Source organism: Cheilinus undulatus, linkage group 7 (assembly GCF_018320785.1).
Source record: "Cheilinus undulatus linkage group 7, ASM1832078v1, whole genome shotgun sequence".
Classification (NCBI taxonomy): Eukaryota; Metazoa; Chordata; class Actinopteri; order Labriformes; family Labridae; genus Cheilinus; species Cheilinus undulatus.
Window position 1 is genome coordinate 17,834,196 of NC_054871.1, and position 26,002 is coordinate 17,860,197.

Genomic DNA, 26,002 nt, shown 5'->3' on the forward strand with positions numbered 1-26,002 from the left:
TGGTTTGCTCTCTTTTCAAAAATACCTCATAAAACATAACTCAAGACTACTCAACTTGTAAGCATTCAGGAATGCATTTATTAAAGTATGAATATACATTTGAACTTTCTTTCATTTATCTTGTATTTAAAATAAACACAAATACCAGTAATTACTGTCTTTAATAGACAATGGTTGGGTTTCTACAATACAAAATGACCACATTTCTTTAGTGGAAACCCTGTCACATCATTGGTGAGTCTGTCTCCGATTCCTGCTCTGCCATCCGTGCTTCATCTTCCATTGCTGGGGGAGGAGGGGGCGGTAAGGCCGAGAGGTCAGGGCTCATGTTGAGGAGGTCTGAAGGGAGTGGAAGTACCAGGGCTGGTTGGAGGAGACGTAGGGAGGACCTGAAGCCCTCCCAGGCATCTCTGTCCCCTTCTAATGCTTTTACCTGAAGGTGAGCAGACAGCTTCTTGTAATACGTTGAAAACGCAATGACCATATTTTAAGTACATTTTTTCAAGTTAGGCATAATAAAGACCTTCAGAAGGTGAAAAAAAAACACTTTCCAGAACAAAAAAACAAGGATGTTAACAGCCAGGCCTACCCACAGAATTAGCTGGGTCCATGAAAAACCAAGTAAATGGGCACGCCCCAGTTGTGATTTATCCATAATGTTAATACATGTCTGTTGGATCAGTAGCATTGGTTCTAGCATCCTGGCTCCATTTATGCCACTCTTTGCTACTTTTAACCATTTTTTCCCACTTATTATCTGATTTTTGCCACTTGTTTGTCACTTTTAACCAATATTTGCCACCCTTCATGAACATTTAAGTTCAAAAACACATTTTAAATATGAAAAGAATCAACTTTATAGCACAAAGTGCTGAAATAGCTACTCACCCTGGCTTGTTGATGCCTCTTGGCCTCGGCATCAGCAGCCAGACTCTGCTGTAACTCCACTGGAAAACTGAGCTCGTCTCTAGTAGAAAATAAAACACAATCATGGTCAGCAGGTCAGTTAAAGCAAGCTAAAGCCTCTACAGCCTTTTCTGCTTATTTCCCTCTTTGGCTCATTTTCAAATTCACAGCTACACCTTTGTATTGAACAGATCATACACTTTCTCTTTTTGTCTGACTTTAAAGTAGGAAGTATAAGGACATCATCTTATCTTGAGTCTTACATATCTGTTCTCTCCACCTTGATGCCCCATCGGCAAGCTACAGAGTCAACGGCCACTTGTATCTGCTGTCCGATCCTCCTCCTATGCAGCAGGATATGGCTGATCGTGTGCTGGGCAAGGATGTCTCTGACCCCCGCCTGGACAAGAGTCTGCAGCACCGTGGTCAGACTGGACAGAGCTGAGCTGCACAGAGTAATGTTTTCTATCTGGTAATAACACACTGCACTCAGCTCAGGCCTCTGCAGGTCCTTTGTCACCACCTCAATACAGAAAATGTATCAGTTATCAGCAGAATGCAACCGAAGCTTTGTCACAAGGTGGTGAAAAGTAAAACAAAATACACTGAAAAAGATGAAAGAAAGTCATACTCTAATGCCATCTTTACTGGACTATGGAAGATTTATGTTTAAGCGAATATATGGCTTTTATAAAAATGACTGATTCTCTATAAAGTATTTTTACTCGTAATGAAACAGTTCTGTACCGTATGAAGAGGAACCTTCAGCATTTTCAGTCTAATGTCGACCTTGTGGCACACATCTAAAAAAGGAAGATAGAAAAGAAGACCTGGGGAGAAGAAAATGAAGTGTTTGTTCAAAAGATCAAGGGTTCAAAACTTGAATTATACCCTTATAAAGCAATCTTATCTCAGACTAAAGAAAAAACTGATTTCACAAAACAGCTGACAGATGAGCATTAAAGATCAAATTAAAAGGTGCTGACCTGGTCCTTTTGGTTTGCCTCGCAGCAGGTGACCCATTCTGAAGATCACAGCCCTCTCATGCTCCCTCACAATCTGTCAATTCAAAACGACAGATATCAGTTAGTTAAGTCAGAGCTGAGGCGAGGGTTTTGGATTTATCTGCCAAATAAGTAGGCCAGCTTTTATGCAATTAAATACAGTTTTAAAGCAACAGAACATTAACAAAAAGCCATGGTTGTATCGGCTGATTACTCTGCGACATTTCAGTGGAAATCAAGCCATCAAAAAAGGAAGAAATGATGACTCTGGCTCTATTAAATAGCTAATTTTCATGCTAAAAGTCCCCAATAATCACAGTGGTTTCCAATTATTTTATTTTTTATTGAAGTAGAGCAGAAGGAAACAGATTTTTTGTGTTTATGAGATCTATTCAATCATAGAATTATGTATTTTTTGTACAAAAATCACTAGTATTTCTGGATGGTGGCTTATTTTGTACTGTTGGGTTTGTGTTTGTTCTGGATGCTGGTCTTACTTTGACACAGAACCAGATGGAAAGAGGAAAGAAGATGAGAACCAGAGTCAAGACAAAGACCATGAGCAGCCACTCGAACACTCCCAGGTTTTTGCGCTTCAGACCTGCAAAGACCAGCAGTAAAACAGGATCAAATATAAGACACAATGTTCCCCTTTTCCTTGTGTTACAGTTTTAATCAAATTGTAGAGTTACATTTAGCAAGTGGTGTTGTGTTACATTTTTATTCATAATCCCCCTTTTTGTTGCATATTGATATTCCACAATTTTGAATTTAAAATGGTTATTGTGTCTCTTTGGATTTGGTGCTGTATTTAACTAGGGGAAACTGACTTCCTGTTTGGATACAGACCAGCTTTTATTTTAAAGGAAGTCAAGGAATTTTTGGCAGATAAAATATAATGACATGGACTTAACCCTTAAAAGTAGTGATGCACAATATTGGATTTCTGCTGGTGTCCGATATGCCAGTGTTTCCCAAAGTGTGGGCCGGTGCCCACTGGTGGGCCCTGGAGGTCCTTCAGGTGTGCTGTGGCAGGTTTTTTAACAATAAATAAAAACTGTAAGCATTATTCAGAATTTTGAAAAAAAATTCACATTTCAAATGTAAAATACTTTTTTACAAGTTAATAATTGTTAAAAAAAATGAAGAACTAAAAGCCAGATGATTTAATCTGCATGTCACTTATTTTTTGTCACAAAACCAGTGTCACGGTTTAATTGGTGTTGGATTAACTGGTGATACTCCATCAAACATTCTACTAGTCCACTCACTTCCTGATTCTAAGAATTTATTTATGCTTTTGGGAACTTTACTTTAAAAGAGTGTGCAGAGTTTCAAAGTGCCATTAAAGAGATAAATATCAGAAAAGAAAATGTAGGTGACTTTACAGACATCTGATCAAAAATACTGTATGCAAACAGTGGTGTCATCTGTAAATCCTTTTGTAATAAAGTTAATAAATGTATCTTTGCTAAAGGCACTAATAAAGTATTATACTTGGGAAGCAGCAACAAAAAGGGATATTTAAAGTTATTTCAGTTAGCACAAGTCAACTGAAATGACTGATCCTTATGTTAAGGATGTTATTAGAGTTTGTGGGCTCCAGAGAATCATAAGGTTTCAAATTAGGCCGCAGCATACTGAAGTTTGGGAAAGGTTGTAATATGCCTGTACTGTATTTACAAATTAATTTTAGCCTTTACCAATAGCAACACCGGTATTTAAATGTAGTTTAGACCAAAAACCTCAGTTTTTAAGGCACACAATTTAAAGTTTTAGGATGCACAGCTGCATTTACAGTACAATATACCATTCTTTTCTTAATGCTTTTACTCACCATCCTCCTGGTCTGCTGCTTCTAGGAGTCCCAGGTTCTCCTCTTTAACCTCCTTGTCTCTCACACTGTCAATGTCCACCACGGTGGTTTTCACCTTCACCTCAGTCTCCTGTTCCATCTTCACATCATTTGTCTCCAGCCTCTCCTTCTGCACTTTCTCAGACCTCACCGATGAAGACTCAGCGACCCTGCTCTCCTTCGATGGTCTCTCTCTGTGACTCCTTGTGGGCACCGAGGCTCCTCTCTCCTTTCTTGGCATCAGTTTGGGTTTTGGAGGGAGACTGGGATGGCCGTTGGAGGAGTTCTGCATGCTGGCTGGAGGCTCTGCAGTGAGCGTAGGAAAGATGGCTGTTGTGAAGTTTGATGTCGCCTTTTAGTTGAAAACAGAGAGAAAATGTACCTAGAGCTTTCTCTGTTTGCTTAGTTTTGGTTAGAGATTTGAAACCATAGTCAGTGTTGTTGGCGTCTAATCAGGGACAAAAAGTAATCAAATAGAGAGAATGTGCAACTGTGGGAGAGGAAGAGCAGTGGGAGTGTCACTCACTGCTCTCTCTGTTCCAAACGCTGTCAGGGTGGCTCACTTTAGTGAGCAATGCTTTCAATTATATCCAGTGCAACAAACTGAAATTAGAGGAAAAAAATAAAGAAAATATGCAGGCATGATAAAATATGTAAAATGACCACACCCAGTAAAAAATAAAACTTCAAATCTACAGGTCACTTCTTGAGCTACAAGCCAGAAAATATGATTTGACATTTGTGTTTTCCAAAATTGCATAGTCTTTATCAGCCAAAACAGATGTAAGTTTTTAGAATATTTCATTTAGGCAATGTTTGTTTCAAGGAAAAAACTGAAGTAGAAATATCTTTTTGCTCCTTTAACAGAATATTCTAACCAAACCTGTATTAAAAACAGTTTAATATGGGCTACTTCATTAAGTTAAGTCCCTGCTTTTATGTTTAAAATGGCAGTTCAGCATATGTCATATTATTTACAAAATATGCACATTGCTTTTTTATTTCTGCAGATTTCTACTCATGCAAAAAAGTTTTTTCTTTGTATTCGGTTGCACAAGATCATTTTAATCCCATACACATCTATTGTTCTATTTTGGTGGGTTTGACAGAAAGGTTTTTTCCTTTATCCCACAAGGGTATTTCCCACTGGAATAAATTGTTCTATATTTCTTTGTAGGAGATCAAAGTTTCTTCACCAACATGGGCCCACTAAAATGAGCTGGTTTACCTTTCTGTTTGGTTTTTTAATTTTATTTGACTCTGGCAAAACCAGTGTCATTGGCAAAGTTTCATTTCAAACTCCTGCATTCAGTTAATAACAAGTCATGTCATAGGGGTGTTTTAAAAGGGAATGTGCTGACTCAGGGCTCTTTTCCAAAGTGCTGATGTAGTTTAAATCTGCTTTTGCAAGAGAGAACACAAACAATCCTCCCTATTGGCACTTTTATTAAATAGCTAATTAGTTCTATATCCCACGTATTTCACAAAATAGTGATAATGTGTATAAACAAAGGCAACTGGGATATAGTGCACTGTTTGACAATACTACTATAATTCATGCCATAAGTTTTTGAAATGTTTGGACTTGGATTTAAACTGTCATCCAACTTGAATTTATACTCCTATAACAGTGGAGGGGGAATGTATAGAAGCCCATTTCTGCCACTTAAAAAAGAAAAAATATGAATGTTTGACAATTTTTATTAAAAAAAAAAAAAGCGGAAATTATAAGGGAAAAAAATCAAAATTTTGAGAAAAAAATTGAAATTTTTTTTATAAGAGCCATAATCATTAGGAAAAAAGGCAAAATTATGAGATTAAAAAGTCAATATTATGAGGACAAAAGTCTAAATATAACATAAAAAGCTATTACCATGAGGGAATGGTTAGAACTGTGGGATAATTATTTAGAATTATGAGGAAAAAAATCGAAATTAGATTTAAAAAGTCAAAATTATGAGGGAAAAGTTGAAATATTGAGAACATGTGGCTCTTAATTATGACTTCTTACCTCCAAATTGTGACTTTTAACTCTCTTAATTTTGATTCCTTAATATGACTTTTTATCTCATCATGACTTACTTTCTAATAATGTTGACTTATCTAATATTTATGACTTTTTATCTTCTACTTTCGCCTCTTTATCTCACATAATTAGAGCTCTTTGTGTTATAATTTTGTCGTTTTGTGTTTTTTTTTCATAATTATAACTTATGTTATCTCTCATAGTTGAGACTTTTTATCTCATAATTTTGATTTTAGATTTTTCTCTTTTGTTTTTTGGTGTCTTGACCATTGGCTTCCACAGAAGAAGCACACTAGGCTCCACGGCGAACTTCGAACTCGTTTTTTGGACGAGCCACCGTCTTTTCTGCAATAAACGATCTATGTAAAAGGCGCTGGTGGTACTTGCGGTTCTGTAAGAGCTTACGACTTGTCCGTGTTATGTCTCTTTTCATCAGGCCTTCCAGAATGGCTTGGAGTTAGCTTTTTCATTTGGGGTTATTTCACTAGCACGAACTGCAAGTTATCAACACAGTGCAAGAGGATATTTGAGATATTTTAGTTGCTTTTACACTTTTGCTGCTACCGATACCGACCGTTACTCAGCAACGTGTACGACTGCTAGCTACAGGTGCGGAGGTGAAGGCAACGACTGCTGCAGATATAAAGGAACAGTACCGAAGATATCCAAGACGCCAGGTAGGGTTGGTTTTCATTAGCATTTAGGTGTAAAATAAGAAAAAAGAACTGCACTTTTCTGAAACTTGCTTAATAACGGAGCAAGCGGCGTGGATAGGCATCTTGTACAACACACTGCGCTGTGCTAACTTGAAAATGAGTTGCCAGGGCCATTTTGCCTCGAGCGATGCCAGTTTTATCTGTGTGTAATCGGTGAATGTGTTGAACTTTTTTGCGTCAACTAGTTTTTGTAAGTTTCATTAAATCTTTTAAGTTAATAGCATGGACTGTTAATAGCATGCTAGTGGGTAAAAAGAGGTTACTGATTAATGTTGTTTGAAACAGAACTTTAAATTTGACGTAGGAACATCAACTAAGTTTGCTCTTGTTATGGTCAAAAACGTAGCCCCAATTATTTGATGAACTATTATCATAATACATAAATATTAAATGGCCCCAGAAGTCATTTTACTGTTGGTCAATCAACAGCTGCCTTTCTGTCATTTTATTTCGCCCTCTTACTTTCCCAACTAACCAGAGTACATGTTGTGGCTCCCTCTGCTTCTCACCAAGAATGAGAGCTGTTTTGTAGGGAGGGGGTGGTACAGGGAGGGTCACATCATTTACCATTATTGACAGAACTTACGGACTAAATGAGACCGCGCAGCAATCCTTTAATATCAAATATCGAATCCAAAACAGGATTAATTGACTAGCATCAATCTCAAAGGCATCGCCTCCTGAAATCTCTTTGTTTTTATTTAGGTGCAACAGAAAATAATACAAGTGAAAGACCTTTAAAGGCCTTTCAGCTGCAAAAGTGAGTATCAAAGCCCTTCAGGGTTTATTTAAGCACTATGCATTTGCCTCTTTGATTGTGTTCTTACTGTATATAAAGTAATGGGTTTTTCCCCCATTGATGTATTTTTCAGGTACCAGCAGGCAAGATGAGTCAGGAAGAAGTTTTGGCAAAGCTGAAGAAAGATGTCCGGTCTTTGCTCATTTCATCCAAGATGGGCTTGGAACCTGACAAGCTCAGGAGAGACTATGTCGCCATGTTGGGGCATCCCATGCCCCTGAAACTCCTGGGCTTCAGAAACCTGATGGATATGGTGAAGGAGATGCCTGAGGTGGTGTCAGTCCACTTCAGGCCAGATGGCAGTACATACCTAAGGGGTAGAACTTTTTTTTTTTTCCAAATTATACACACTTTTGTTCTTAAATACTGCTAAACTCATGACTGAGGGGAGAACTTTACATTGCAGGTTCCTTTATTTTTGTTCTCTCTTTTCCATGTTTGTCATCGCAGCTGTTAGTGACGAGTCCACCCGAAACATTGAAGAGCTTGTAGCTAAGCAGCGTAAGCCCAAGATCAACACCAAAGTTTGGAAGGGAGGAGCTAGCTACTACCCTCCTCGCCACAGTCGCCAAGTCCCATCTGTGGCCCTTCCAAGGAGAGGACGTGCTCCCCCAGCTCTTCCTGCTCAGCTGAGAGCACAACTACGTATACTGTTGGCCCAGGTATGAAGTGAAGGTACTTTTTCCATTATTTAGATGGTGGAAGTGGGTGGCTTAATGCATGTGAGATTTGTGACCCGTAAGCAGATCATCTCAGTTTCTAATAATACAAAACAATGAGGGTGTGTAGTAAGGTTAGTAAGAGTCTAAGTTTTCCGGAGGAAGAGGCCCTACTAACTGTTCAGGTCCTTTATGTTTAATTTCTTACAAAATCACTTACAGGTACATCTCAAAAAATTAGAATATCATGAAAAAGTTCAATATAATTTGTCACTCATCTCAGAAAGTGAAACCCATAGATTGTACAGACTCATTACACATAGAGTGAAATATTTCAAGCCTTTTTTTCTTGACATGTTGATGATTACGGCTTACAGAAAATGAAAACCCAAATTCATTGTCTCAGAAAATTAGAATATTACATAAGATCAATAGAAAAAGAATATTTTAAACAGAAATGTCAGGCTTCTGAAAAGTATGTTCATTTCTATGCACTCAATACTTGGTTTGGCCTCCTTTTGCATGAATTACTGCATCGATGAGGCGTGGCATGGAGGCGATCAGCCTGTGGCTCTGCTCAGGTGTAATGGAAGCCCAGGTTGCTTTGATAGCAGCCTTCAGGTCATCTGCATTGTTGGGTCTGGTGTCTCTCATCTTCCTCTTGACAAACCCCATTGATTCTCTATGGGGTTCAGGTCAGGCCAGTTTGCTGGCCAGTCAAGCACAGTAACACCATGATCACTGAACCAGCTTTTGGTACCTTCGGCAGTGTGGGCAGTTGCCAAGTCCTGCTGGAAAATGAAATCAGCATCTCCATAAAGCTTGTCAGCAGATGGAAGCGTGAAGGTCTCTAAAATGTCCTGGTAGATTGCTGCGTTGACTGTGGACTTCAGAAAACACAGTGGACCAACACCAGCAGATGCCATGGCAGCCCAAATCATCACTGACTGTGGAAACTTCCCACTGGACTTCAAGGAACGTGGATTCTGTGCCTCTCCACTCTTCCTCCAGACTCTGGGACCTTGATTTCCAAATGACATGCAAAATGTATTTTCATCTGAAAAGAGGACTTTGGGCCACCGAGCAACAGTCCAGTTCTTTTTCTCCACAGCCCAGGTAAGATGCTTCTGACATTGTCTCTGGTTCAGGAGTGGATTGACATGAGGAATGCCACATTTGTAGCACATGTCTAGGATTCCTCTGTGCGTAGTGGCTCTTGATGTGCTGACTCCAGCCTCAGTCCACTCTTTGTGAAGCTCCCCCAAATTCTTGAATGGATGTTGCTTGACAATCCTCTTAAGGCTGCGGTTGTCCCTTACGCTGGTGCACCTTTTCCTACCACACTTTTTCCTTCCACTCAACTTTCTATGAATATGCTTGGATACAGCACTCTGTGACCTTTTGTGGCTTATTCTCCTTGTGGAGGGTGTCAATGACTGTCTTCTGGACATCAGTCAAGTCTGCAGTCTTCCCCATGATTGTGTAGCCTACTGACCCAGACTGAGAGACTATTTAAAGGCTCAGGAAACCTTTGCAGGTGTTTTGAGTTAATTAGCTGATTAGGGTGTGACACCATGAATTTCCAATATTGAACTTTTTCACAATATTCTAATTTTCTGAGACACTGAATTTTGGGTTTTCATTTTCTGTAAGCCATAATCATCAACATTTCAATAAATAAAGGCTTGAAATATTTCACTCTATGTGTAATGAGTCTATATAATATATGGGTTTCACTTTCTGAGATGAGTGACAAAAGTTATTGAACTTTTTCATGGTATTCTAATTTTTTTAGATGTACTTGTAGCTCTGTCGCTGTAGAATATTTTACTGTTTGGAGTTGTAACGTAGCATCTCTTAACCAGGGTCCACTCAGGTTGTCAGAGCTGGAGGCCGGCTTCCTGCGCTGCTTCGGACAACCGCTGCGTGTCCACAGCTACGGCTTCTACTCAACTGGCGAGATGTTGGAAGCAGCAGCTGACATGGTTCTTATCCAGCAGAGCAGACTGGGTTCACTTCTCTCCCTGAAGAATAGTATGACCCCCAGAACGCTGTTCAGACCAGTGAGCTCACCTCAAAGAAGTGGGCCACTAAAATCAGGATCTTACAAAACTGAAACGTCACACTCAAAAGAACCAGCCACCAGATTTCAGACGACAGTAATACCCACAGGTGCATTGAAAGAAAATGTTGTTGCAGGCTGTAAATTTATCAGTTTCTGGAAACACTGATTTGTTTATACGCTTTAAAAATTTTATGTGATCTTGTGTTCTTATCCTGTGTCTTTTGCTAGCATTTTTCTCCTTTAAACTGCTTATCTCATATTGGATAGCTTTTTAATCTGTTTAAAAATGTATTTTTTTGGTTTACTCCATCTAAAATTGCAGTGAAGCAGAGTCCTCCATATCAGCCATCTCCTCAGACTGCGTGGAATCTTCACACAGAAGACTTAACATCCGTCAGTAACAAGCCAGAGGTGATAGAAAAAGATGTGGGAAAGGACCCAGAGCTCTGCCAGGAAGGTTTCCTCTTTCAGGAACGTGTCCTCAAGGTTTGTATTCTTTTAAGGTTAGAAATCAAACTAATGTTGATGAATTATGTGTGAATTTTATCTGCAGTTTTGTTTAAACCTACAATCCAAAGACTAGTTAGCACATTGCAGCTTTATTGTTACAGTCTCTTGTATATCGCTAAAATGCTTCATCAGGAACTGAAAGAAGAACTTTTTTTTTTTTTTTTTCTTCTCCACAATTTCTACACCAGCTTGAAGAGGATCTTCGCCAACAAATCGTGGAGAATGGAGTTGCCGGCACTATTAGCCAAGAGCTAAAGGACAAGCTGCGAAAGGTCAGACCTTCCTGTGAAAAAGTGCTTTCCCACACTCAAAGATTTCAAATCTTAAAAAAAGTTTAAAAAGATATCCCAAGTATATATAAAATGCAGTTTTTGAAAGATGATCTCATTTATGAAGGGCAAAAAGCCATCCAAACCTACCTGGACCTATGTGAAAAAGTAATTTTCCCTCTTGTTAAATCATTAATTAACTGTGATTAACCACATGTTTTGGAAAGCTGAATTCAGCTTCTTCATCAACACCCAGGCCTGATTACTGCCAGACTTGTTGAATCAAGAAATCCCTTAAAGGTCACATATTATGCAAAATACACTTTTTCAGGCTTTTCTAACAAAAATATGTGCCCCTGCCCTGTCCACAAGCCCCCTAGGAATCAGAAAAGTCCGTTCTCAGATTGATGCTCCTCTCAGCTGGCAGCTGAGAGGAGGATGGGCCAGGTTTGAATCCAGCCTGTGGCCCCGTCATGCATGTCTCTCCCCGTGATGGTAGTGTGATGGGACTAGGACTAGGACTGCTTTGTTGCTCCAAGCCTGGACCAGGAGGACTTGCTGTGCACCATGAATTCTGCTCTCTACCAGGATATCCTGCAGGAGAATGTCCAGCCATCAGTCTGTGACCTCAAGCTCAAGCACACTTTGGTGATGTAGCAGGACAGTAACACACACCAGCAAGTATACGTCTGAATGGTTTAAAAAAAAAAATGAAGGTTTTGGAGTGGTCTAGTCAAAGTCTGGACTTAAATCCACCTTAGATGCTGTGCCATGACCTTAAACAGGCCATTCATGCTCTCAAACCCTCCATTAGGGCTTCATTAAAACAATTCTGCAAAGAAGAGTGGGCCAACATTCCTCCACAGCAATTTGAAAGACTCATTGCCAGTTATCGCAAATGCTCACAGTTGTTGATGTCGAGGGTGGCCCAAACTGTTTTTAGGTGTGAGGGGCAGTTACTTTTACACATGGGGCCAGGTAGGCTTTTTCCCTTAATTAATGAAATCACCATTTAAAAACTGAGTTTTGTTTTTTTTACTGTGGCTATCTTTTAGAAAAATTAAAATTTGTTTTATCTGAGATATTTATGTGTGACAAATATGGAAAAAATCAGGAAGAGGACAGATCCTTTTTCACAGCACTGTTGTTCAATGGCAAATGTTTGAGTGCCATTACTGCATAAAAAATGTGCTTTGCTTTCATGGTAGAGATTATTTTTGGCACGAAAGACAGCTGAGACATATGCTGTGATTATTCTTTAATGTGTTCATGATTCTACAGGTTGTTAGCCAGACCAGTAAAGGATTATCAGTGCATGACCTCCCTTCAGAGTACAAGGTACAAAAAAACTCAATACTATGTTTACCTGTATGACCTACTTGCCCTCAAGAAAATAATAATTGGGTTGGTAGCCTAGGAATTTCATTTGAGTTTTGTTTTGGTTCTAATTTTTTAAGCTCCTTGTTAATCCAGAAAGCTACTGACTCAAATTTACCCTTCAAGCAGATTCAGCTAATTCAGCTAATTATTCTTCCATCTTATTTATTCCTTTAGAGGCTTTTTGGCGAGGATTTACCATTGCAGCAGAGTGGTTTTGTCAGTGTCACAGAACTGGTCAGTGCCATGAGCGACACCTTCCACCTGAAACCTGCAGGGAGCAACAGCGGACAACACTGGATAGTCATGGACCTGCAGAACAGTGACATCACAAAATCAGGTGTGCACATGCTTGGTGTGTTTCAACAATCCCAGTTCAGTGTTTTATTCTTCATTGTCATCATTAGATTTGGCAAAATGTAAGAGTTTGGTTTAAAGTTAGTGTAAAATAAATGGTGGACAATAGTGTTCATGTTTATGTAATTAGGTAATTAGACTCTGCTGTAACTGATGTATGTTATTGTAAATGTAAATGTCATCATGGAAGTGTCACTGATTTTATTCCCTCAGTCTCCTCCATCTGCTTTAATCAATCTGTTAACAGTGTCTCATTAGGGGACTAGCCTGCAACTGACTTTGCATGCAGTTTTTTTCTGTCGATTGCAGTTATTACTACCATGTATGCTTCAAACTATGGGACAAAGTTATCTTAGGGAACAATGACTTTTAAATAAGTCAGGGATGTATTTTTTTCTTATTTTGTAGAGTCTAAGGAGCCTGAGAGTTTTGAAAATGGTGATGGGGTGAAGCTACCATCAAGGGGCTTCTACTTCAGCTGTGGAGACTCTCCTTGGGAAGGAAAGCAGGAAGATGGTGATGAAAATGGCACAGACAATGATGAGGAAGATCTGGAGATCAATAACAATTCCAAGAGATATGAAATGGTTAGGCTACATCTCTTCTAACTTGAATATTTGAGAGCAAGAGGAAACTGAGTGGCCCAACCTTAGTCTCCGACACTTTTTGATACCACACAATTTGAAATTGAAATATTGAAAAAGTACCAGACTTAAAAAATGTATAGACGCTTAAAAAATAACCAATTGTCAATCAATTAAAGCTGCTCCTGTAGAAAGTAAGAAGTAGCTGTGATCTTAGGGATCCAAATTTTATATTTGTGTCTATACAAAGAGCAGAGGAGGTGACACTGTTAAACTTCCACAAATAAGTCGGCAAATGTTGTTAGTGGATTGCTCTTTATGTATTTGTGCAATTTATAGACTTTTGGCCTATTTGTACGAGACTAGTATTACCTAGGGACCTCTGGTCATTTGTTGTAGTCACGCAGGATGTTTGTGTTTTTAATCACGTATGAATCCACTATGTCTGTGCGCATCTGCAGCTTATCAGACAGAGAAGATGAGGGTAAAAAGGTCAAGAATCCATTCCATTAATGTGTGAGAGAAGTGAGATATATTGTGTTAAATATAAACCTTTTCTGTAATTTGTTATAGTTTTTTATGCAGTTTATGCTGTTTATATTGTTTTGCACTTTATTAATCTTGGAACAGCCCTTCTTGTGCAGATCAGCTTCATCACTGAATGTTGAGCGAGTGAATGTTGTTTTATGCATGAAATGTACATCTAAAATTACAAGCCTAAGATCAGGCACTTGTAAAGAGAAGCTAGTAGAGACAGAGCAGAAGTACTGTGCTTATTTAAAGAGCAGCAGTGCAGCATGTTCATCTGGAAGGTTGAGTTTGAATAGATAAGTAAAATAAAGTCATTTTTAATATAATATAAATTTAAATGACAGAAAAGCACTACTAATAACCTATATGTGTCAAAGCTTTGGCAAGCTCCTGTGCAGCCTGTATTAATTTTTTCTATCAGAAAAAGGAACAGAAAAGCCACACAGAGCATAAAAACCCCCCACATAATTACCACCCTAAATGACAGAGATGCCGATTAACATGGGATTAGTATTACCTGTGGAGCTCTCTGTGTGCTGAAACACGGTAGTTAATTTGCTCTGGAATTTTTACAGACATGGTCATTTTGCACAGGATTATAAACACAGATGTCCTGCATGATTTTTACAGATTGACAGAGGTTCCCGGTTAATGCCACTTCTGTATGAATATGGCTAATGACTACTATTTCTGATACCATAGTACTGAAAAGGATAAACATTTTTCGGATTTACTAGGTCATGTTGAATGTTAAAATTCTGGTAATGTGATAACCCATAAAATAAGCAATTAGAAAAATTATGATAATTGTTACACATGTTGTGAAATTACCCTGAATATAAATTAAGTCTCCTGTGAAGCATCCATCACCCTCGGTTTGCTTGTATGTCTGCCTGTAGGTAGCCGATGTGTACCCTGCCATTCAGGTGCATTGCAGCCCTGGATTACCCCTTGATGCAATCCAGAGTCAGCGTCTAAAACCACCGACTCGCCATGCTGCTCGTGAGCTGATCCAAGTCATGGTGGAACATGTCAAGACACCGGGAGATTTTTACATCCGCTTTAACGAGCCTGAGAGCAGCCGACTTTTGGAGGACATGATAATTGAAATGAGGTGTTGGGCTGGTCATTGGTAGATTATTTAAGACAGTGTTCAAAAATCATCTTGCTTCCAAGCTTTAAACGTCCCTAAAATTTCCATCAGCTCTGTCTCAGCTTATCAACTTCAACTTTGAGTTCTTTATGTTAGTGACATGTTTCTCTTTTCTCATCCAGACAATGTTACACGTGTCCCGAGGTATCAGAGCGCTACCGTCTCCCAGAGAAGTTTGTCCGACAAGGTCAGGTCTGCTGTGTGTCGCCCACAGGGATGTGGTTCTACAGAGTGGTGATCCATCAGGTCATCAGCCCCACTGAGGTGGAGGTGTACTATGTGGATTATGGCATGATGAATGTGGAACAGACTGCAGACCTCAAGTTTCTCAAGTACGAGCAACACAACTGATTATAAGCTAATCAGCACCTGCTTTATAGATGTTCTTCTAAAGTTTAAATCTATTTTTACAGGTCGTGTTATTCCGTCCTTCCAGCTCAAGCTGTTCCTTCATCACTGGCTGGAATTAAACCAACAACTGTGAGTTTGATATAAAATAGGTTTCAAGTGATTAAATTGCATGGCATTTACAGCAAACCACAACAGGTTAGCATATTAGCTAGCTGACTAGGCTGCTAATCACTAGATGATTGGCTGCTAAGTTATGTTATGTAAGAAACGTAGCATTGCCCTGTATGTTAAGATGAAATGAGATGACGCATGAATCAATTTAAATGACATTTTCATATACCTACTTCTATCACAGTAGTAAAATGTCTGATCTGTGTAACTTGCAGCCTTGTAAGCAAAGAAAGTATGATTGAAAAAAAATGACACTTGAATTTTTACATGTGTAGAGCATACTACTGCTGGGCAGTTAATTGAAAAACAATGAATGAATTTATGTTAGTTTAATTTTGTGGAAAACACCAATAGATAGATAGATTTTATTTCAGACTCAGGGTAAATAAATTGAGCTATGATTAACATAATCAACCTCGGTGATAAAGGTTTTTTTGATAATAGACACAGATAAAAACTTAAAATATTATCTTTATTATTGCAATAAGGAATATGATCATTAAAAGGAATGATCACTTTTGTGACTTCTTTCAGATAAAGGTTAGTTTTTTAAAAAAACAACAGTCCGTGGTAGTTTTTGGTATAATATCTTTGTTGATGCTTAATTGTAACTCATGTCTGGTGAGGAACTGATGTCAATGATGGTTTTTAAGGAAAAAATATCTGTTTAATCTTGAATCTTTATCAGCAGGTCAAACCAGGAAAATTTATTTGAAAATGACCAGTCAAACTGAAATCAGCACCACTCTGGTTTAATTATTACAAGGGCATAAAACTGTTTAAAGAGAAAATAATTTTATAGATTAAGCCACATAATTTTGTTCTGGAAGAACACAAGATTGATGCATTAAACTTTAAAATATACAAAATTTCACTTATTTGTTCTAGAATTGTACAAATATTTACAGCACAAACTGAGGCAGGGGATGGAATAATCGTTCATTAACCGTAATCAATGAAAAGACTTCAGTCGTGATTATGATTTTTGCCATAATCTCCCAGCCCTAGAGCATACCATCTCTGCTGCTAAAGGTATTTTGACACAATTCAGGTTAAAGAAATATTGCACCTTGTGTGGTTTGAAAACTTCTCATGGTTTAGCTCTTGCAAATGTAGTCACATCCAAACAGCCAAGCTGCAGATGTTACAAGTTGTTGTGTGACCACAGGTTTGTGAGAATAAAAATACTTTTGGTTCATCTCTTGCAGGGCAGCTGGACTGCAGAAGCCACGGCTTCCTTCAAAAAGCTGTGCTGTGATCGCACCCTGGTGGGCGCTCTGTATTGTTACACTGGAGATGTGCTGCAGCTCTACCTGTGTGATACACTCACTGAGGATGACATCTATTTGCACACTGTCCTGTTGAGCCAGGGCCATGGGACAGCCTGCAGCCCTGCAGCCAGTGCAGCAGTAAGAAATACACACAAACTTGCTCCATGTGGTCGTGACTGATACCATTGGTTGGCTGGTCGGTGTCCAATTGAGTCTTAAACTGTAGACAAAATGAGACAAAAACTAGTTTGATACAGCACAACACAAATACCTATGTAATCATTTTACAGCAACTTAGCTAAATTATTTTGAAGTTTTATCTGTGTTATGAGCTACTTTGACCAAAAAGAAAGTTAGATAGATCTGGCATGAGTAGAATATATAAACACACCTTTTTTATTCTTGATTTTAAAAATACTAATAACTTGTATTAATCCTTCCCTTTCTTTTGAGCCAGCTTTGCACCCAGCTCAATGCAGTCAGTCTCTACCTGGGGGAGGGAATGGTTGTCCTCCCAGAGGTAGTACAGGACACCAGATTGTTCCCCCAGTCCTCAGACGTGCTTGCACAGTCCATGTCAGCCTCTCCAAAGGTAACACTTAAACATGAAAACACAGAGAGATAATGGCTTCTAATCTGTGTCTGAATCTGTGAGATTAAACTAAACTTAATTGGCTCTTTTGTGGATGTTTGAGGAGGATTTTTTAGCATTTTTCACACTAACCTGCTATATATGAGTGCACACTCTTTGTCTCTCTTTTCCCATCCTCTTCTGTCTTTTCTTTGTAGCTGTAAAGCTTTAATTCTCCACTGCCCTAAGCTCTTATCCTACCAGCCTTAGAGGACTGCCAGAGCTGCAGACCCATTGCACCACTACCCAATGGCATGCAGATACACACACAGTCAGTGGTAGCTGCAGTCCAGTATGGTTTCATGTATTAGCACTGTTGTGTAGATCAAAGCTTGGTGTTGACAAAAAACTCAGTCAGTCAGTGAACAACTTAATGTGTGGTGCATTTCTTAAACTAAACAAACAAGAAAGGATATTTTTGCTATTAAAAGATGAATGGTAGACTGAGTAATGAATAAAACATTCAAATTTATAAATAAAGGTAAGACTAGAAAAAACAAAAAAAGTGACAGGACAGTAAATGATAAATGAAACACAAACTAAGGTAACAGCAAAGCAACAAAGAAGCTTTTAAACAGTTGCAAGAGCAACTTAAAATTGAATGATGCTGCCATTATAAAGTGTCTGCAGGACTTGTGCATCATATTATGTAAAATGCGATACCAGTGTCAACACAGGCTGAACCGAGTAGCATGCTGTGTTATTATCTCATCTCAAAAACATTTGATGAAAGGAATTAATTGAATCTGATTTTGAAACTACATCCCAGAAGCTAAACCTCTAACTTAACGCTAACTTGCTGCAGGAATTTTCTTCAGGCTTTGCAAAAAGTTTCACTCTGTCTTCAGGATGACCTGATTGTATTTTGAAGGTCACTGCTTAGTGCCATTCGGCCTAATGTTAATCCCTTGCTTATAAGATTAGTATACATCACATTACCACAGAAACCACCTTTGGTGGGAAATTTTCTAAAAGAGAAAAAAAATTAAGAGGCTGACAACAATCAGCAGGTGAACTTTCTGGATTTTATTGGCACCTGGCTTGGACACCCCTGTCCATGCCATCAGGGATGACAAGGGCAGAATATGAAGTATGTGTAATCTATGTGTTTTTTTATGTACAGCATGTAGCTATGTTACATAATAGGTCATATTTCTGAACCTCTTTTTCTTTGATGGCTAATTGTAGGGTCCTAAAACCCAGTTAAGATGTACCTTTCTGCTCCAGGACAGGTTATGCCTGAATACAGTTGTTTTCAAGACACAGATAAGATGTTTATGACAGCCCTAAGGACTCTTGGTTACAAGCACTGAAGGGGACACAGTTTTTCAGCAGGATTATATGGCACTGATGTCATCACAAAAGTCCCTGTGTGATGAAGACACATAGTTTCCCATCGCCCTCAGGACAATGTAGAAGTTTACGTCAGGCACATACTAGTTTTTACGTGATTTTCCATCACACCACCCCGACCTTTCTTCTTTATCTACCACTATACTTTCACTGTCTGGCAATTATATACCACTGTAAGCATATAAAACAGGTGGTAACTCTAGTTTGACATTATTTTTCATATACTGAAGGCTCCTTAAAGTCTGACATAAAAATCTGCACATAACCAAACATTTTGACATCAGGCTTTAGAAAACATAGATTGGTGCTTTCATAAATCTCTTAGTCTGTGAAGGCTAAAGGTAAAGGTTACTGGCCTTTTATGTTCTTAAATGCATTGCCAGCTGGAGTCATGTCCAGTATATAATATGGAAAAATGTGCAATATAACATACAGTTACAGCATGTATTTAATTTTCGTTTAACAAAGGGAAGTGTCCAATAATAGAACTGTTAGCTCTCAGTTGCATTTGTGAGCGATGAATCAGTATGAAAGAAACAAGAATTTTTGTTTCTGTCCTAGGTCAATGAAGAAGAAGAGGTGCCAGCCCTCGAGTATATTGGAGACCAAAAGAGCAGCGTCCACATTCAGGTATTGACACTGATCTTGTTTACAACCATGCTACCACTGTTTTGTTTCCCCTGCATTTTCAAAAATCAAAGCTGTCAGTATGTTTGTCACACTTTTCTGAAATCTCACATCAGAACATCTCTTGAGATTTTTTTTTTGTCCTAACAGCAGCCTACAAAAGTTAATATTTACATTGTCTATCAGTCTAAATCTCTGTATAAGAAGAAGTGATTCAAGGTTGAACATTATTCAACATCAGGGTGTATTGTTAGCCGAAGCTGAGAATGTATTCAGATGAATGTTTTCTCAACAAAGACTTAAAAACTATTAAATGTAGCCAAACACATTTCTCCAACACTAAATTTAAATTTGACACAAGTCAAGAGGTACAGCTGCTAACAGACTAAAAAACCTAAGGTAGGAGAGCATTAAATAGTTTCAAAATAGATTTATTCAGTATTGACATGGAAGTAGAATTCAAGATTTAGGCAAACATCTTAAGCTGTTGAAAATTTTTTTTTTAAATAAAGGGTGAAATAATAATGCAGTAGGAGTTATCTAAAAAAACATCCTTAGGCTCCAGGCCTCGTCTGTCCTGTAGATTTTGAAAACGTTGCAATACACCTTTATTTGTAAATGAGAGATATGTTGTAGGCCCGTCTTTGCCCATGTTTCATATCTCTTACTTCCTCTATTGGGGGGGAAGGGAAACAATATCATAGGTACACTGTGTAAAAAGTTTGAACATGCTATGAATTTCACATAGCTTTAGCTTTCAGGGAAATTCTGCTGTTATTTTCAATCCCACTGCATCATTCAGGCTCCTGATACCAGTCCATTTAATGCTCCTCTGGATGACGAGACCAACAACTGGAATATGAACTGGGCCTCACCTTCTATCAGATCCTCCACTCCAACCTCCAGTCCTCTCGCTCCTCCAGATCTGATCCAAGGCAAAACAAGCCCAGCTCTCTGTAAAGAGGATCTGAAAGTGAGAAATAAAAATAAGTAGACTCTGCTTATTTCTCTTTTTTAGATTTTGTTTAAAAACTAAACAAAACTATGAATTGTTTACTCGTTTCTCAGACACTGAGCCTGACTCTTCAAGCAACATGCAGCATTAATTCCAGCCCCTGTCTGACAACAGAAGAGGAGCAGCCCTGGCCCAAGGTAGCTGGACCTTTGAATGAGAGACCTCCTCCAATCCTGAGGGCGTTGAGTCTTCACACTCAAGAGCTGAACCAGGGTAAAGTTTTTATAAAATTTTTACAGCTTTTGAGACACAATATATTCTCAATAAAACCTCAGATTCCTTTCGGATTCAGTTATGTTAAATAATGTTTGAGGTTACTTCAGAAGTTTTATGGAGTTTTTGAGAGATTGCGCTGACCCAGTGATGTTTCTGGTTCACAATGGATCAAAACTGGAAACTCTAAATCAGTTTTACAGTTTAAAGGCAACACTTAGTCCTTATGCACACACAAAGGCTTCTCCCTTTTGCATACACTATTGTTTTTCTAGTGGGATTGTGCAGTGACCTTCATTAACCTACACTTATACACAGAGAAACAGAAGCCTTCGACGACATTAGACTGCGTGCAGGGATGCAGAGAGGTCATATTGATTTCCATGCTTGCTGCTAGCAGTCCTGAGATACTGGCACAGATTTAATTAGACCTGTTACCAGAGCTATTTAGCCCAACAAGCTGCTTTCACTGCAATGCATTTGTGCTGAAATCCATACACTGATGCTCCATCAGGCCACTTTTTTGCACAGGTTTAATGTGAAAAATCTAAACTAAGTGGGTCAAGAAAGGTTTATCTGCAAATCATTTTTGTGAACTGCAGCATTACAAAGTGAATTACACAGCTGCACAAACAGATAAAAATACAAGATTAAAAGAGAATTAGTGCATGACAGATGAGGAGATGTGACAAGAACCTTCTTACAGTGATTCTTCACTTTCATACCAGACATTGTATTTTATTTGTCTTTAAGCATGCCACTTCTCCCTCAGAATCCTGACATAAAATCTGCCTTAATTAAAGTGCTGAAAATTTTGTATCCTTCTTGATGCACCTGCAACTTAGTCTGTCAGTTCTGCAGATTTGTTCTAAACCAAAGGATCTCCTTTTTTTCCTGCATCTTTTACTCTTTAATGAAGAGTTGTGCTGTTGAGCTTTTTAAGGCCTTTCAGACAATTTTTAGACCCTAATTTCTAAAAGCTTTTATTCACAGGTGAACCAAGGACTTCTGTTAAGAATGATTATGAATGAATAAATGAGTGAAAGAAATTTATTTCAGTTCACTTGCACAAATAAAGCAATTTACAGGTTCAAGGTGCAATCTCTAAATTATGTTTTTGATTAACGATTTGTTTCCATCCAGGTGTGACTATTCCTTTCCCGCGGAGGAACTCTGGCCTCCTGTTTCCTCTGTTTGGGGCGAGGTAGGCCAACCTCCTTTATCCCCCACCAAAAAATATCAAACCATCCTCCTGAATGAGTCAACACAGAAGAATGAATATTTAACCCGTAACACAACTGATATATTGACATCATCCGAGAATCCGGTGAAGAATATTTATCAGAGTTATGGACTGACTAAAAGTGCTGAAATTATTTTAGAAAAGGGTTAATTTTTTAATGTATTCTTGATAAGTTGAATTGAATTCTACACTTTGTTTGATGTTGACATTGTAGCACTTTTCTAACAGTGAGTCTTTAAAATACAGATCAGGAAGCGAAAAGCTGTTTTCATGTAAATACTGATTTATGCTTTTGTTGAAAAAAGAGCTTTTTCTTTGCCTGAAATTTTATTTTTGTAGTTAGTGCAATGGTTGAATTTTCTTAGATATTTTAAAATTACTGTTCTGGACACAGTTAAAATATTTCAAAGTGATGTTAAAAGAAAAATTACAGAACAATATATGTCATGATTGATCTTATTTTGTTTGGAGAATAAATTTTATTTGATTGATTTTTAGTAGAATTTAATGAGTGCTGTTCTTTATCTTAAATCTTGGATTAAAAGTAAGGTTGGATGTCCATAGCCCACTTTATTAGTGCTGGCAGCGCTCAGGACCTCAAATCCAGAGCATTTCTCACCAGAGCTTATTGTTGCTACATTGCAAAAAATGAATGGTTCTGAACTAAAAACTAGTGCTGCCTGCGCTAAAAAATGCCGGCTACAGACACAGACTTCTAAGTTTGTTTTTTTTCCTTTTGGGACCAATATTAAGAAGACCTGCGCCAAAAGTAGAGCTCAGTTACCAAAAGATGCTTGTAAAAGTCTTTTAACATTGGTCTGCATCCTGCTGAGCTCCCTAGTCTTTGCTGACTGATCCGATCAGCTTTTTAAAAGGCTTCTAATGAGAAAAATCTTCTCTTCTCACTCACACAGAACAATAAAGCATTAACCTGCATGCTTTAGACCAGTGGTGCTCAACTGGTCGGGAATCAAGACTCACTACCCTTTTATAAGAAATCATGACCTAAAGTTCTTAAAATGTTTATTTTACTCATTCATTTCATGAGAAAATTTTGCACTTTGGATCCTGAATTTGAAGAGACAGGATAAATCAAATACATTTACAAAGCAAATCATTGCAAAGTGTTATGCATTATTACATTTTATTTTACTCCATTTCCTAAGACAGCATAAATATTTAGTAATTTCTTGAGGAATTTCCCAATTATCTAGGGAAAATTTCTGGGAAGAAGGAAATAAATAAGTTAAACTCTACAAAATGACCAAAATGTATTCATTATCACAGGAAAACCTGCAAAAAGTATTGATGTATTGTATGTCTACTTTGGACTCCCATCCATCATAGACTTTTGGCCACATTTTTTTTCCGGGCACACCTCCACGACCCACTAGAAACAGCTTCGTGACCCACTACATAGACTTCCATTTCCCTCAGTAGTATTGATAAGGCTTTTTCTAAACAGCTCTGGATGCTGAACATTTTCCTTTATTCAGGCATGTTTTGCCATGAAAGCACACTGATTGCTGAAAAGGCTAGATTAAATTGGTGTTGCAGTGAAAATGGGTGTTGCCAGCTTTAAAAACAGCAGCTATGGTCACATGACCTTGTACTTCTATCTGTAACTCATCCTAATGTTGTATCCTTTTACACAAACCTGGTTTGAAACACAGAGCTTATGTCTTATTTGCATGTGCACACAGTTTTTGTGTCAAGATTTTTAAGTCATGAGTGTTACAATCAAGACTCCTCATACAAGCAGTAGTTTAGGAGAGGAAAAACAAACATGGACCTTCATGCTCTCAACCTGTCCTGATTTACAAGCAGACAAACAAAGACTGTTGTCAACAAGCATGCACATTCACACTCTGCATTTTTGCAGTCAGTAACTCCAAATAGCAAATGGCTTTTGCTAATCTGCACACATTGCAAGACATTGCATGACACAGGTTTCATTTGTTGACTGTACATGGGTGGAGAAGGGGATAAGGGATGGTAAAGCAGGCGTGCAGTAAACCTTATTAAGAAGAAGAGTAATGTGGTTGCAGGTGAATTAGCAGCTAATAGCAGCAGGGCCTCAGTATGCTGAATGAGACACGGAGGTCTGATAGCTTTCATTTACTGTTCAGGCCCCAAACCAGACTACTGTCTAAACAGGACTGCTTTTGTCTCCTCTTTTTTAATTGACAGAACCCTTCAGTGCCTGAGGAGGTAGGAAGCTAAAGCAAGGCATCAAGGTTAAAAGGGCATGTCCTTCTGCTCCATTGTGACTTGTGAATAACCACTAGTAAATTATGATAAATATCCATAATTTTGTTGCAGTCCAACTCAGATGATAAGCTCTCGGTTTGCTGACATCTAATTATGAGAATAAACTACAAAGCTCAGATTTACCTCATCCTCTTTTCTTCGCCATCAAAAAATCGTATTTGTGTCTTCGAAATTCTGTCTAAAGCCAAGTTATCTTGTGTTATTATAAATGTAATAGTTTAACCAAAGCTAACATTGTCAGCTCATCAGTAGCTTTCATAGTCCAATCACAAAATTAGCTCAATGGATTTAACACAACTACCTTCAGTACAAGCACCAGAGGGCAGTATTTAACAATACCAAAGTACAGGTTGACTTCTGCTGTCCCTTTTATAATGGCATAAGATATTTACTTTGTAGAAAAAATTATCTTCCAATAATCATTTCTTTTGGTTGTGAAAGAGTGGCATTTTGGTAGTAGAATTTATCTGAAAAGTGTGGAAGAAAAAGAATACAGACTATAAGACAGAGATGAAGAGTGGACATTCGTATTGTAATAATTGTAATGGTCTGAAGTGTTGCTGTTTGGTTCTTGTAAATCCATGAGAGTTTAGCCTTGTGTGCGTGATACATGAATAAAAATCAGTCATGATCATTGAGGTACTAAAGCCCACTCTACTTGAACAGTTTTCACAGCAATCTCGTGGCATCTTACGCTCATTCAATTGATAAAGGAACTTCAGGTAGATAAAACATCCACATGAACTTAGCCATTGAAAAAGGAGCTTGTTGTGGATTGGAGGAAAGAGGGAAAAATAAGAGAACTCTAAAAAGGTAAACTTGTAGTAAAATGCTTATTAGGAATTGCAGAAATAATTTAAAACTGTAGGCTGCAAAGCTGCCTCTAGAGTGTGCATTGCTATTAAGAATAGTGCATTGTATCTAAAAGGGTTAAAATGAGATTCTATGGGACAATTATTATTAAAAGAGTTGATTAATCTGTTATGAAGGGTGGTGGTTTTGGCTTTTGTTTTTGACTTAATTTTTGTCCTTGATTTATTTGAATATTATACCCTTGGCACAGACATAAAAGACATCTTTAAGATCCTTTAAGGAGTTACATATTTACGTCTCTATAATGGGGATGAGAGGTTAGATGTCTGGAAACTAGCATCAAACAGCGGAAACACAGTGTCTCCAGTTGCATCCTTCTGTACTAAATACTACATATTTTGCGTACATTTGCAAAGGAGAAAACAGGAAAGCAAAAGTGAAAGACAAAAATGTCAGAGAATGATTGTTGTTTATAAGTGCGCAAAGTGCGCTCACACTTACGTATACTCAAAGGCAGTGTACTACTGGCACACAAAAGTGCCCAAGAATGAAGTCTTGAACAGTGGATACTTCGCTCCCTAAATACAACTTCAGTAACTGAAGTATCATGGTACTGCTGTAACATGATTGAAAGAGGCTGTTTTGCATTATATGGATTTGCCTTGAGATTTTGGCTTGATCTTTGTTGTGCCTTGGACAAAAAAAGGTTGAAAACCATTGACATAGCGGATATAGTACTGTAAGCATGCTAGCGCGCTGGCTAACATTAGCTTCTACTAGTTAGCTGAAGTGTTATTGGCAACAGCAGCACATTTCAATTAAGTAAAATGCATTTATCACAAAAAAGTTTATTTAATAATATTAACATAAAATACAAGTGTTGTGAATTTGATAGTGAGTAAAATTAAATTTTGATAATAATCACCTAATGTCTGTTAGGTGTATGCGTTTATAAAAGAAGTAGAGGAAGAAAACAGGTGGTTAAACAGTCATCACTTCCTGTAAGTGCAGAACAGCAGTGCACGATTTGGGACAACACTAACCTGCTGTGATTAAGTGCTCTGTACTGCATTTTAGTGTACTGTAATACACTTTTTATATCTTCCTCTCTTCCTCTCTCTCTCTCTCTCCCTCTCCCTTTCTCTCTCTCTCTCCCTCGCCTTTCTCTCTCTCTTTCTCTCCTTCTCTCTCTCTCTCCCTCTCTCTCTCTCTCTCTTCCCTTATTTCTTCCC

At 38.2% G+C, this 26,002-nt stretch overlaps 2 protein-coding genes across 2 annotated transcripts; one reads left to right on the forward strand and one right to left on the reverse strand.

The window, feature by feature from the left end:
- Positions 1 to 223: 223 nt before the first annotated feature.
- On the reverse strand, positions 224 to 7,077 carry nphs2 (NPHS2 stomatin family member, podocin). The gene is made up of 9 exons (XM_041791387.1): positions 7,017 to 7,077; positions 4,292 to 4,311; positions 3,748 to 4,117; positions 2,408 to 2,511; positions 1,893 to 1,965; positions 1,654 to 1,736; positions 1,170 to 1,429; positions 889 to 967; positions 224 to 433 (listed from the first exon to the last, which is right to left on the reverse strand). Exons 1-9 carry the CDS (start codon positions 7,075 to 7,077, stop codon positions 224 to 226), a joined length of 1,260 nt encoding a protein of 419 aa, XP_041647321.1.
- tdrd5 (tudor domain containing 5) lies at positions 6,163 to 22,177 on the forward strand. Its single transcript, XM_041792334.1, has 19 exons — positions 6,163 to 6,468; positions 7,213 to 7,267; positions 7,380 to 7,623; positions 7,757 to 7,968; positions 9,831 to 10,137; positions 10,353 to 10,516; positions 10,729 to 10,812; positions 12,091 to 12,147; positions 12,364 to 12,526; positions 12,952 to 13,130; positions 14,558 to 14,772; positions 14,934 to 15,143; positions 15,225 to 15,291; positions 16,542 to 16,742; positions 17,062 to 17,196; positions 19,150 to 19,218; positions 20,018 to 20,188; positions 20,284 to 20,443; positions 21,587 to 22,177. Exons 3-19 carry the CDS (start codon positions 7,395 to 7,397, stop codon positions 21,649 to 21,651), a joined length of 2,688 nt encoding a protein of 895 aa, XP_041648268.1. The 5' UTR covers positions 6,163 to 6,468; positions 7,213 to 7,267; positions 7,380 to 7,394; the 3' UTR covers positions 21,652 to 22,177.
- Positions 22,178 to 26,002: the final 3,825 nt, after the last annotated feature.

Excerpts from the sequence above, each read along its gene's own strand:
- nphs2 (XM_041791387.1), bottom strand. The coding sequence starts at position 7,077 with ATGGTAAATGATGTGACCCTCCCTGTACCACCCCCTCCCTACAAAACA. Across the intron at positions 2,512-3,747 it reads AGCAGCAGACCAGGAGGATG|GTCTGAAGCGCAAAAACCTG; the intron begins GTGAGTAAAAGC and ends TGGTCTTTGCAG. Across the intron at positions 1,430-1,653 it reads TGAAGGTTCCTCTTCATACG|GTGGTGACAAAGGACCTGCA; the intron begins GTACAGAACTGT and ends TTCTGTATTGAG.
- tdrd5 (XM_041792334.1), top strand. The coding sequence starts at position 7,395 with ATGAGTCAGGAAGAAGTTTTGGCAAAGCTGAAGAAAGATGTCCGGTCT. Across the intron at positions 12,148-12,363 it reads ACCTCCCTTCAGAGTACAAG|AGGCTTTTTGGCGAGGATTT; the intron begins GTACAAAAAAAC and ends TTATTCCTTTAG. Across the intron at positions 13,131-14,557 it reads ATTCCAAGAGATATGAAATG|GTAGCCGATGTGTACCCTGC; the intron begins GTTAGGCTACAT and ends GTCTGCCTGTAG.